The 13,960-nt window shown below is 40.8% G+C and overlaps 1 protein-coding gene across 1 annotated transcript in view; it reads right to left on the reverse strand.

Annotated features, from left to right (window-relative positions):
• Positions 1-13,960, reverse strand: part of CMTM4 (CKLF-like MARVEL transmembrane domain containing 4) — a 68,630-nt gene that overhangs the window by 11,385 nt on the left and 43,285 nt on the right. The window contains exon 2 of the mRNA XM_008574123.1: positions 5,431-5,607. Within this exon, the coding sequence (XP_008572345.1) occupies positions 5,431-5,607 (177 nt within the window). The remainder of the gene's footprint in view (positions 1-5,430; positions 5,608-13,960) is intronic.

Below are 13,960 nucleotides of genomic sequence, written 5' to 3' on the forward strand. Positions count from 1 at the left end.
CTCCGGGGGGGGGGGGACACTGGGGGTTGCGATCCTTTGCCGGACACGGAAAAAAAAAAAAAAAAAAAAAAAAAAAAAAAAGAAAGAGAAATAGTAGAATAGTGGTTACCAGAGGCTGGAGAAGGGAGAGGGGAGGGGGGATGGAGGAATGCGAATGGAGAGGTTGGTAAAAGGATACAAAGTTACAGTTAGGCAAGAAGAATAAATTCTGGTGCTCTAGGGTGACTATAGCTAATAATATTGTATTACATATTTCAAGACAGCCAGAAAAGAGGATATTGAATGTTACAGCCACAAAAAAACCTGACAGATATGCTAACTATTCTGATTGGATCATTATATAATATATGCATACAATGAAACAACAAACTGCACCCCATAAAAATGTGCGATTAAAAAAATGGGCCGGCCCGGTGGTGCACTGCTACAGTGCACTGCTTGGGAGCGTGATGGCGCTCCCGCCGAGGGTTCAGATCCCACGTACAGACCGGCCGCTCACTGGCTGAGTGAGGTGCGGGCGCGACACCGAGGGTTGCGATCCCGTTGCCAGTCCCGGTCCGGTACCAGCGCGACACTGAGGGTTGCGATCCATTGCCGGTCACAAAAAAAGACAAAAAGGAAAAAAAACAGTGGCTCCTAATTTCACTGACTGAAAGCTAAAGCCATCAAATTGGCTTCCAAAGTCCTAAAGAGCCAACCAACACCACCACCACCAGGACCTCTCACGTTTTCTCTTACCTTATTTCCCATTACACTCCCCTCATTTCTTACACCACAGCTACAATGTCTGCCTTGCTTTTGCATGAAACTTCTTGGCTTTGGGCTTAGGACTCTCAGAACACAGCTTACTCTCAAATAAAATAAAGAAATTCACATTAAAAAATATCACCAAATGAGAGAACAGAACTATGGTTACTAGAGGTGGTAACGGGGAAGAGGGAAGGAGGGCTAGGGAGAATTTGGGTAATGAACATAGAGAATAATTATGTTTTTTAATGATGAATATGCTAATAATCCTCATTTGATCGTCGCATATTGTACATAATAACTGATAGTCAACTCTGTACCCCACAAATATGTATAACCAATTATGTTTCAATTAAAAAAAAATAAAAAAAAGAATCACCAAATGGCCAATGATTTAGCCAAACAATCATGCCTACCTAATGGAATCTTCATTAAAAAAACAACAAACCTACAGGGTTTGGAGAGCTTCTAAGTTGCTGAATATATCCACTTGCTGGGAGGGTGGTTCATTCTGACTCCACAGGATAGAACCTCCTGAATATGAGACTCTTCCAGACCTCACCCTACGCACCTCTTCCACTTGGCTGTTCCTGAGTTGTATGCTTTATAACAAACCAGTAATTGTAAGTAAAGCACTTTTCTGAGTTTTGTGAGTAGTTCTAGAGAATTATCAAACCTAAGGAGGGGGGTCTGGAAATTTCTGAATCTGTCAGCCAGGCAGAAGTGCCTGGGTACTATATTTGCAGCTTGTGTCTAAAATGGGAGGGTCTCATGGGACTCAGCCCTTAACTTGTGGGGTCTGCACTAACTTTGGGAGTATCAGAACTGGATGGAATTATTGGACACCCAGTCAGTGTCAGAGAATTACAGAACTGCCTGGTGTGGGAAACATATTTGGTGTCAGAAAAAAACACACAGTGAGTCATAGCCAAGGTCTCAGGGCTCAGCAAGCGGCCCCTCTGGGTGACTCCAGGCTGTTCTCAACCTACCACAGCACCCAGCCTGGGTTATTAGAAAGGGAGAGGTCTGAGAAAGGATCCAGGGCCACAGAGGCCACTGAAAGAAGCAGCCAAGGAACAAGAGAGCTAGGAGAATGTGGTTATCACAGGAGCCAAAAGCAGTACGTATAGCAGGAAGGACAGAGCGTTCCATAGCAGATACCACCAAGACTTGGAGTGGGGTGAGGACCAAAATAAGTAGAGGATCCAGGAACATGAAGGCCCCCATGATTCTGACCAGAGGACTTTCAATGATGTAGTGGAGACAAAGGCCAGACTGGAATGGGCTGAAGATGAGTTGGGCAAGAACACCACAAAGTCAGGGTAGTGGGTTAGGGGAAGGAGCGGTAGTTATGTTTGTGAAGAACATATGGGAGGCTTTTGAGATGTCGACAATACCCTATTTCTTGACCCAGATTGTGGCTACACAATCTTTACAGTTCCTCATTAAACTATATATTTACTTTCACAAATTTTTCTGAATTTGACAATAAAAGACTAGTAAAGAGAGATGAGGAGGTAGTGAAGTAAAGAAGCAGGTGCAGACCTCCTCTTTAGGGAAGCTTGGCTGAGCAGGCCTTGGGCTCTGGTGCCAGCTGAGGAGAGTGGGAGCAACTGGCAGGCTTTGGGGGGCTGGTAGGGATCAGACACACCCTTCCAATAGCTCAGTTCTAGCATCTGGGTAAGGAAGAGGAGGGAAGAAGAGAGGGATGAGTTTGGGAGGAGGCTTGTGACACCAATCAAGGTAAACAGGGGTGGAATATACAGGTGTGTGAGCTCCTAATAAACAGAGAAAAACAAATATTGTAGAACAAGTCCCATAGATTCATCCAAAAACAAAAACCTGGCATTAACCAAAGTAAAGGGTTCGGATCCCCATGCTGGCCAACCACAAAAAGAAAACAAAACAAAAACCTGACATTAATAGACTCTTTCAGATTGTATCAAATTATGGTTGTTGAAAATATATACTTTGCATCATCCTCATTTACCGTTTCTCATCCATATTTATGTCAACCTGGGCTCTTGGAATGACTCATTTTTCTAAATCTATACCAATCACACCCTATTTCACTCATCAGGCTGGCTCTGTTGGGGACAAAAATACTCCCACCACCTTGACAGAGAAACACAACACAGCCAAGGCCAATGCTTCTGTCATGAGTTGATGAGCTATGATCAGCCCTGAGGAACAGACTTTTTTCCCCTCTCAGAGACCAGATGACATGAGCTGCCATCAATAGGTACCATCTCCTCAAGCCCATGTAATGCACACACCCTTTTGTTGCATAAGCGTACACCTTCATCTGCTCCAAAAGGGTGGAAATTCTGGAAAGGATTGCAAACAACAGGAAGGTGTTCTCAACTGACCATAACACTACCCAAACATGGGTCCTAGCCAACATCGCCCAGAAGAAAAGGATGGATATTAACTTTCTAGTGAAAAAAGATTCACTGCAATACAATCAATTATGTGGTAGTAAACACTTTCATGATTAAACAGAAAAATCAGAATTTCAGAAAGCTCACTAAACAGGTATTTCTCAGGATAAAGACCAGTATGAATTGGTGAAAAATCTAGGGCTGGTCAGTTAGCTCACTTGGTTAGAGAGTGGTGCTGATGACACCTAGGTCAAGGGCTCAGATCCCTGTAGAGGCCAGCCTCCAAAAAACAAACAAACAAAAAGATGAAGCATGAAGTCTTTTAACGGCTTAAAGCTATCAAATAATTTGATAAAACAGAATTAAGAGAGTAAAGTCAAACCTGGTGCAAGTCTACAGGAAGATGGTGTGGTTAATAAATAACAACAGCCTATCAGAATAACCTCTTACCAGCACTGAGACTGATATTCTTATACTAGCAGTAGCACCCACTGGTTTGAGGGTTTACGAGATGCCTTTTATACCCATTATCTCATTTTATACTTAAAACAACCTGCGAGAAATATTATCGCCACTTTACCAGTGGTGAGATTTCACTAACATAGGGCTGTAAGTAACTTGCCCGGGGTTAATAGACAGCCCTTAAGAGCCACCTCAGACTTGAACTCAGCTAGGTCTGTATGACTCAAAACCTATGGGCTTAACATTCCCACAGCTGCTTCTTTGTCACATAGGTCCTCCTTCAGGATTCCATTCAATCCCCAGCCCAGCCCCTCCCTCAACAAGTTAAGAGGACCTTCCTTAGAAATACCAGGCAACTGGTACACCACAGAGCACGACAATGACCTTAACCTTGCCCCTGCCCTCATGGTGTCTGCATTTTAGTTGGGGGAGGCTTGTAAGGTTCTCTTAAACTTTCTGTCTACTACACTATCATTTTAGCACATAACTCTATAAGCCTTTGTTATAGATAACACAAACTTTATCTTAAAAATAGTTGAGACATAACACCAGGTCAAGGGTTTAGCTCTCCCTACTGGCCAGGCCAGCTGTCAAAAAAGAAAAAAAAAAAAGTTGAGACATTATCGGCTAGCCGCCAAAACAAACAAAAAAATAGTTGAGACATTAAAACCTGTCAGAAAAACTTAGATAAAATGCTTCCAGGTATTTTGAGGGTTTAGAGCTTAAATTTAAAGTATTATCCCATTTTTCTCAGCTTACAATGCTAGGACAAAACCAGCTGAGTTTTCAACTGACAGCTTTTCTAGATCAGCAGCTATCCTTTTATTTTACCTCCTAAAAGTTTGTGCCCATTAGGACAACACACAGAGAATTCTGTCAGAAAGACCTTTGTCTCTTCGTGCCCCATGGTACATCCTGAGAGTGGCTCTGCCAGGTCAGGTGACAGCTCGGGCTTCCCCCATGGGGGCCACACTTTCTCAAGGTGCCTGTGTACACCCAGTGCCAGCCAAAGAGAGACAGAGCACGGGGAGGTGATCTGCAGCACTCTCCTCTCACCTCCCTCTCAGCAGCTGTGGCACTGGCAAGATTAGCTACCCACAAGCACAAAAGGGTAAGGCACTTTTGTGTGTCTCCCTGACTGATTCCCTTTGAGGTCTTGCCCATATTTATTCGCAATGAAATATCAAGAAACATTAAAATTCCTTTCTCCTTCAGCATGGTAAGGACCAGTGACAAAGTCCAGGAAAGGGGGTCTGGGACTGACCCGCCCCGAGTTTCCTATGCCAATTGACAAGGGTGTCCAAACAAGGCTAAGAATCCAAACCATGGCAAGAAGAGGACGTGTTTCCACTTAAGACTTCCTCATCAAACCACCAAACTCTCCAATCCTCCCAGTTGCTTTGATTTTAATATTACTAGGCTTTGAAAGTTATTGGCATTTTCACTCATATTTTCAATTCTTCCAGAATCAATATTTTTGTAAATGGCTCTTGTTACCAGTCTGAAAATTATGCAAAGATACTCATGTTAATCTCTTTCCCACATTCTGCAAATATCAACATTACCAGTCTTCTCAGATGATCATGATATTAAAATGACTTCTTTAAAAAGGCCAAAATAATTTTGTTATACTGTTTTTTACCATTACCTAAGATTCAATTTATTTTGTAGTTTTATTCAACCCAGTAAAGAAATTTAAAATTTCACAGTTGAGTTATAATAGAACATTTAAGTATCACAATGAACTAGAACCAAACACAACGTGGAGAGATTCCAACTTTTCCCAGGGGCCAGGCAACATTTGATCCTTTCATGGTAGAGAGTGGTGAGTTGTACTCACTGTCAGGTTCCAGTTGATCTGGGGGATCCTCATATGAAGGTTGAGACTGAACATAATCAGCAAGACTCCAGTCACCACAAAGGCGCTACAGCTTACGAACTCAAAGAAGTAGAGGCCTTCACATGGGGAGCACTCCATGATGGTCTCTATGCAGATGAACGCAATCAAGGCCAAAATCTAGGAAGAAAATTGGAAACATACCTGTATGTGTATATTTAGCACACATCTGTGGACATATGTGCCTGCTGTGTTTAAATAAGACTGAACAACCACCACAGACAGCCACAGAGTTTTCCTCTGGGGATAGTGGTATAACTAAGAAATATGACCTGCTTCAATTCTTACCTAAGAACAGGTATAGGGGTGGGTCTTAATGAAGGGATCGAATTCCTCATGTAAATAGCTAAGACCCCACCACAGTATACTGACATCAATCTGGTGTGCTGGGGCCCCTGGGTGTAAACCACTGGCCCTTGTGAGGAAGCAGAAAGGAGCATCTCTGCAATGCTTTTAGTTCTTCCTCAGTCATCAGTAACTGGACACTGCCTATGTGTGTTTCTGATTTATAGTCTCCACCACAATTATGCCAAACACCGAGAGTGCAGAATCCTAATGGTGTCCATTTTACGCCATCTGCAACTACCTTGGTGGTGCATGCTGAGGTTACACAGGTTAACTGAGACCCCTGGTAGCTTTAAGAGAAAGATTGGTATAATCCCTCTTCCCCTAATTTGAAGTCTACAAAAACAAGAGCCCTACCTAGTTAATTTACATGCTGTTTAAAAGTATATCACTGGACTTGATCACAAGACAGATTGGCAGCTTATAAAAAACATTTAAAAATCTACCGAAAGAGCACTGGTGCTGGTAACACCAAGGTCAATGGTTTAGATCCCCGAACCAGCCAGCCACCAAAAAAAAAAAAAAAAAAAAAAAATCTACCAACAATAGAATCAATTTCTTTCTGAAGGACCAAAGTAACATTCTAGCAATATGTCCCAAAGATTTGGAGATCACAAAGTCCAACAAGAATTAATGAAATTACCAAGTGAACTTTTATAGGTAGGTTTCAGGAGGAGGAGGAGGCCCAAAGAATGAGTTAATGGCCCTATGATCAAGGAAAGGTCAGGTGGTCTTGAGCACCTAAAGCCAGGTCAGTCTTGCGCTCCAGGCCTCCACTTTGCTCTGCTTACTGAGCGCTCATCAGGTGTTTCGTAGACCATCACAGGTCAAGCCTGTGTTGCCACTTCCAGGCTGGCCCCCACCTCACAGGTGCTCTAGAGTCAGAGACATCAGCATCCTCAGGGAGCTTGTGAGACATGCAGAATCTCTATATCCTCTCCTTGACCTATAGAATCAGAATCTTCTTTTTGACAAGATCCCCAGATGATTAAAGTGTGAGAAGCACGCAAGGCACAGGTTGTTCTGGGGCCCTTCTCAGTTTACTAAAGTCCCACACATGCCTTTCAAAGCGCCATTCAATGCCATAGTCACCATCTCCTCCCCATGCCTTCCTTGACTCTGTTTCTCCCTGCCAGATGTTATTTTATCCCACCCTGTCACAGGAATGCTTGGTTCATCTGTGAATGCAATCTATACTTATCGTTATGCATTTCTCTGCCTCCCAAGCTTTTTGGGGATAGAGCCAGTCCATTTCCCTCTACTGCCAAGACACCAAGCACAGTACCTTGCACACAGCTGGCTATGGGGGCTCAGTGAGCCACTAAAAAACCCACACCTACAATTCCCAACGTACTTGTCAGTGTCTTCACATGAAAGGGAGGGTGATGCTGCTTTTCCCACTGTCAGTACTTCTATGCAGTACATTTTCCTAAAATACGAGGTCTTTTCACATTTCTATTGTAAGTCACCACATTAACAATATGGGTCTTGTTGATCAAAGGATACAAAATTTCAGTTAGGAAGAATAAGCTCAAGAGATCTACTGTATAACATGGTGACTATAGCTAATAACAATTTACTGTATTTTAAAAATTACTGACTAGATTTTGTGTTCTCACCACAAAAAAATGATAGGTATGAGAGGTAATACATATGTTAATTAGCTCAATTGAGCCACTCCATGATGTATACATATTTCAAAACATCATTTTGTATACAATTTTTATTTGACAATAAAAGAAAAGACAAGGATCTTTTTAAAAAATTTTTATTGACTCAAAATTGATATTTTGGGGGTTCAACATTGAGATAATGTTGATCAAATCAACTATTACTAGCATATATATATAGTTACAAATTGTAATTATTCTTTATGCCCCTTGTCCAATCTCTCCCCATCCCCCCTTTTCCCTCCCCCCTCTAATTACCCTAGATTTCTTCTCTCCTTCTGAAAGAATAATGGTTACTCTGTTGATTTCTTGCCTAGATGATCTGTCCAATGCTTAGAGGTGTGATCAGGTCCCCCAATATTATCATAGAGCAGATGCCTCTTCTGTCACTCTGGAATGGGCTTTGTGGAGAGAGACATCCTCTTTTCTTTATCTCTGACTCTCCTTGTGTCAATGCACTCCAGTGAAGATAAGGATCTTTAAACACACACTTTGTGCTTTTCCTAATGACTCTCCTTATAATTCTCTACAGAACACAGACTTTAATTCTCCATCTGAATTACATGCCTAACTTGCAATCAATTCACAAAAGAAATAGTTCGTATAAGCAAAACTGCTAAACTTTCCTTTTTTTTTTTTTTTTCCCACCCCTGTAATCGGATCTAGTAATCTTGGGCAAGAAATAACACACTGCACTGATGAGTTACAAATGTTTCTGGTATGCTAACTTCAACCATATTGTGTAACACGTACATTCTTAAATATTAAAATAAAAATGGCTTCAAGAATAAGCAAATCTAATAGGCCATTCTTTACAGCAGTGAACTAGCTCACAGTCTAAGAAGGAGATGTTTTAACAAATTAAATAAAAAATAGAGTGAGACAGGAGCAAGAACAAAGGAGAAAAATTAGAGCAGGGATGGAGAATGAAGCATAACTGGGGCTTTTAGAAAGTGGCCTTGGAAGACCTTACTGGGAAGGTGTTATTTGAGAAAGTGCTGCAAGAAGTAGAGGATGGCTCTCTAGAGGAAGAGCACTGGTAGCAGAGGGATGAGTAGTGCTCATGAGGCAGGAGCAGCAGGGAGCCTCTGGGGCTGGGGCAGGGTGAGCACTGGGGAGACTCACAGGAAGGGAGGCCAGATCCACAGAGTCTGGAGGTGCAGTGAGATCTGTAGCTCTCATTCTGAGTGTGCTGTAAACACTAGAGGGTGGCACAATCTGATTTTAAATGGCCACCAGCTACTGTATGGAGGACAGGCTACAGTGTGGACAAGGGTAGAAGCCGGGAAAGGAGTTAGAAGGCCTCTGCAATATCTTGGTGAGGGATGATGGTGGCATGAGTCAGGGTGGTGGCAGCACATATGATGAGAAGTGTTGAATTATGGGCATATTTTGAAGGCACAGCCCACAGGATTTGCTGGCAGATGACTGAATGTGAAAGGAAGAGGGGAGGGGAGGCAAGTAGGACACTTTGGCCTGAGCATCTGGAATAATGCCATCACAGTAACTGAAATGGGGAAGCCTGAGGGAGAAGCAGGTTTGGGGTGGAGGTGTCAGGAGCTCAGTTTTGGACATGCTAAGGTTGAAATGCCTATCGGGCTTCACGTTGAGTTGGTTGTTGGATATATGGGTCTTGAGTTCTGAAAGAGGTCTGGAATGGAGATGTAATTGGGAGTCACTGGACAGGATGACATGACTGCCTAGGGTGTGAGTATAGAGAGAACAGAGGAGGATGAGGGGCTAAGCCTGGGGCACTCCAACATGCTGGTGATAAAAAGAGCCAGACAATCTAAATTTAAATTTCGGTTTCACAGTTATTAACTGGGTATGGTAGCCAGCTTCCAAGATAGTTCCCAACATCCATGTCTCCCTGGTATTCACATCCTTGTGATGTACAATGAATAGGGCTGACGTGTTTGTTATCTTGCAGAAATGACTTCATAGGTGTGTGACTTCGCAGGCTAGGTCAGAAAAGTCACTGTGGTTTTTGACTTGAGCACTTATTCTCTCACTCTTAGATCACTCACTCTCGGGGAAATCAGCTGCTGCCATGACATGAGGCTACTCAAGCAGCCCTATAGAGAGGTCCAAATACCAAAGAAATAAAGCCCCCTGCAAATAACCATGTGAATGAGACATCTTGGAACAGGATCCTCCAGCCTCAGGCAAGTCTTCAGATAACACAGCCTCAGCTGACAACTTTTCTGCAACCCCATGAGAGAACCACAATAAAGCTGCTCTGGAATTTCTGACCCACAGAAACTGAAAGATAGTGACAGCCTGTTGTTGTAAGCCTCTAAGTTTTGGAGTAATCAGTTATGCAATAATAGGTAATACATTAGGGGGGGACCTTTAATCATTATAAAACATTAATATTATAATCAATTATATTAATAAGTGCCTACTACTCACTGATTACCTACAAATCAAGCCCTATATAGAAATTTCTCATTCTTTATCATTTAGTCTCCCAACACAACCCTATGAGGTAGATATGAGCCCCATCTTACAGATTAGGAAATAGAGGTCCTATGAAGCATACAGATAACAAGAGGCAGTGCCAGGATTTAACAGCCAAGATGCGATCTTTGGTCTTTCTAGTTCTGACTGCCTCATTATACTATCTCCCTATCAGTTCCTCATCCATAAAATAATGAAACTATATGTAAAAGGGCTCTATAAATGACAAAATGCTGTCTACAAAATAAGAAAGTGAAAAACACAATGTTATAATCTATATATATATAGTTTTTAAACCATGAAACATGTATTACACATCTTGTTTTCTAGCCTACTTTTTCTACTAAATAGCATAAGCGTACTTCAAAAAGTTCATGGAAAGATTTTTATTATTGTTATTCTATTTTTCCACAAATTTTTTGTAGTGCTCTCATATATCCACAGGCATTTCCACATAAATAGAAACATACATATTATTTTTAACAACTACATAGTATTCATATGTAGAGATAGATAGATACATAAATACACACATCTAGACAAATACCATAGCTTAATCAATCCCTATTGATAGGTAGATGGTTTCTAATACTCTGCCATTATAAGCAACACACTTTTTTTTTTCTGCCTGACATTTGGCATAGCAAAATGTCACAATTTCCTCCAGCACAGTGAAATCTAACAATCAACTGCTGAAATAAAATCTACCTCTTAATGAATAAGAAGAAAATAAGGAGTCAGTCAAAGTTATACTGGAAGCCAACAACTTCAAGGCATCCAAAGGGTCAAAAGTAATTCAACTTATAACATTGTAGTGAACAAATGTCACATGTAAAAATTGTACAGAAATGTTCATGAAGATGTAAATAAGGAAAAGTTGTTGTATTTGCTAATCAGGAGGTCATGGGTACCCTTGGAGAGAGCCATTTCCATGTAGTGCCTACCAACTGACCTGGAGTAAATGTCTTCATAGTGATAATTGATCTTAAAAGGTTGTCAGATTTCCACACCTGTGGCTAATTATGGTTGGCAACATCAAAAAGCCAGAAAAGAGGGGGAGGAGGAATGGCAGATTAAGTTATTATAATACTTTTTAAATTTTCATAAAGCCCCACTGAGGGGAATGTAAACTGTTAAGACCTTTCTGGCAGCTGTAGTGTGAACAGTACCTTTCACCAACAACACACCCAGTTCTCCTTCCGGGCACATGGTAGGGTTGAAGATTTGTGCTGTGAGATTTTCCAGAGGCAGATTTATTCTAGAAGATAGAACTAATTCTTCTGAGTCACTCACTTGCATTGGCTCCTTGCAAGGTCCTGAAAGGGACTCTAGCAAGGTGTTCACATAGTTATGTTTTTATAAAATCTTCAAAAATAAGCTATTTTAACCGCAATCAGTTAAGACCACTACCTTCCTCCACTCCAACTTCCTCTCTATCACAGCTCCTTAGGCCAGGTGAGGATGGAATAGCAATGGGCATTTTGGGGATTCAGCTAATTGGAAGTTGAGTGAGGGATACATTAGAGTTTAGCTGTCACTTCCACATACAGTTAAGTTATAGAAGGCAGTCCCACTGCAGGAATGGCTTCCAGATATGCTCTGACATCTAATGCACTGATTGACCTAACATTGTAACAAAGGTAACAGGCCTCCAAATTCACAAGCTGTATGTGTCCTTGCAATGACTAACTAGAAGTATGTGGATAATGGGGGAGAAATGGGGTCTGAAACATATGTAGCCAAATGCTCATCTGTGGAAAATTCTTCAGATTGTCAAATGCATAAAACTGTAAGTGGAGAATTCTATTGTCATCAGCGCCTAAATGGAAGTAGTACCTTGTCAGGAATAATGCAGAGTATATCAGGAATATACTCAATAAGGTGGTGTATGCAACTATAAGTAAATACATTTTCTCCCTGTTTTTGGTGGGAATCACATGAAATACAATTTATCAGAATTCTAGGGTTTGTAAGGCACAACCTGTAGCAGGACTACAAACAGCAAGTACCAGCCAGGGCGGGGGGTACAGTTTTGTGTATACCAATGTAGTAGATCGCATCTTGATTTATCTGACAAATCTTGAACTGAAAATGTCTGACAGTCCCAAATAATGGTACACAAAATTGCCTCCAACTCACTGAAACAGTCTGAAGAAACAAATGTTCCAGTGACAAACTCCTACACATACTCATCAATACATCAACATATGTAGTATAAGAGTATATTGATGGTATATGTTGCTCAGCACAACATAGCAGCAATCTGAATTCTTCTTGCGTACACCTAAACTTCAGATTGATTTGTATACTTTTTCAGAATTACTGATCCTATCGAAGTTCAAATACAATGGGAAGGATCTATCTCGTGGAGGTCAAAACAAAAACAGAAAGAAAATGCTTTCTAAATTCGTAATTGTGTATTCCTTATTCTTAGCAAATATTCACTATTGTACCTGATTTTGTATTTTGAATTGCACGATATCTTTTCCCTTAAGGTGGGCTTCCAAAATCACATTAGTCTCAAGTTCCTCACAACCTGATCCAGTTCTGGGTTTGGGCAATGAAATGAGAGTGTGTAAGATGCCTGTTGCTTCTGGCAGCAGCTTTTCAGAATCACAAACAGTTTCACCACACTCTGTTCCCCCTGCCACAGCAGCCAGTAATGTTCCAGACCCTGGAAGGGAGGGGAGGAAATGATCAATAAACACATGAACAGATGCTCGACTTCACTTCCAACAAGAGAAATGCAAATTGAGATATCATTTTCACCTACCAAATTCATAAAAACTGTAAAGTGATATCCTTTACTGGTGAGAGGATAGGCAAACAGGCCAAGGCCATCTGCCACACTGATGGTGAGGATACAAACTGCCTGGAATGTAGAGAGTGATCTCGCAATCCATGTCAAAATTGCATGCCTTTAGACCCAGAAATTCTACAAATATGTCCCATAGGAATAACTGCACAAATCATGCTCACTGCTGCAGGGGGTATCACATTAAAAAGTGACCTCAGAAAGCAGGAGAACCTTGGTTAAATAAACTGTAGTGCACCTACAAACAGTAGGAAACACGAGGCAGAGAAATGGGTGGGATTACATGTACTGGCAGGGAAAGACATCTGGGGATACTTAGAGAAAGAATAAAGCCCAGAACTGTAGGCAGAAAGTGACCCCATTTTTGGTGAAGAAAAAAAATATAAGCATGTTTGTGTTTACAAACACACATATACTGAAGGATTTACATTAAACAGTAAAAAACCAGCATCTCTAAGAATTAGGATTGGGTGGGGAGCAGGGAAATCAGGAAAATTTTCCCTTTTGATAAACACTCCTATAATGTTTGAATATATAAGAAATAGATATATATTTATATGTGCATATATCACATAATATACATATATATTAGAAATATAAACATATATAACTATGCATACATGCAAGTATATCACATATAGATTATAAGTTCAGAAAAAATCTACAGTAAAATATTAGTGAATCCATCTATTTGGCAGAAATGTGGATAGGTCGGTTTTGAGGTTTTTTAAATTTAGGCTTCTTTTATTTTTCAAAATTTCTACAATGAGTATATGTGTTTTTAATCAGAAAAAAATTAAATGTTCTGTGTATGAACAATTTTTGAAACACCCAGGTTTATTATGAGTTTAATGTTAGTGACCTCTAAGAACCAATCCTTATTTGTTTTAAAACTATTCATGAGAAAAAAACAAGTAATCCAATTAAAAAATGGGCAAAAGAGCTAAATAGACATTTCTCTAAGGAAGATATACAAATGGCCAACAAACATGAAAAAATGCTCAACATCACTCAGTATCTGGGAAATGCAAATCAAAACTACACTGAGATACCATCTCACCCCAGTTAGGATGGCTAAAATCCAAAAGACTCTGAATGATAAATGCTGGCGAGGCTGCGGAGAAAAAGGAACTCACACATTGTTGATGGGACTGCAAAATGGTGCAGCCTCTATGGAAAATAG

Source organism: Galeopterus variegatus, unplaced genomic scaffold (assembly GCF_000696425.1).
Source record: "Galeopterus variegatus unplaced genomic scaffold, G_variegatus-3.0.2 Scaffold999, whole genome shotgun sequence".
NCBI lineage: Eukaryota > Metazoa > Chordata > Mammalia > Dermoptera > Cynocephalidae > Galeopterus > Galeopterus variegatus.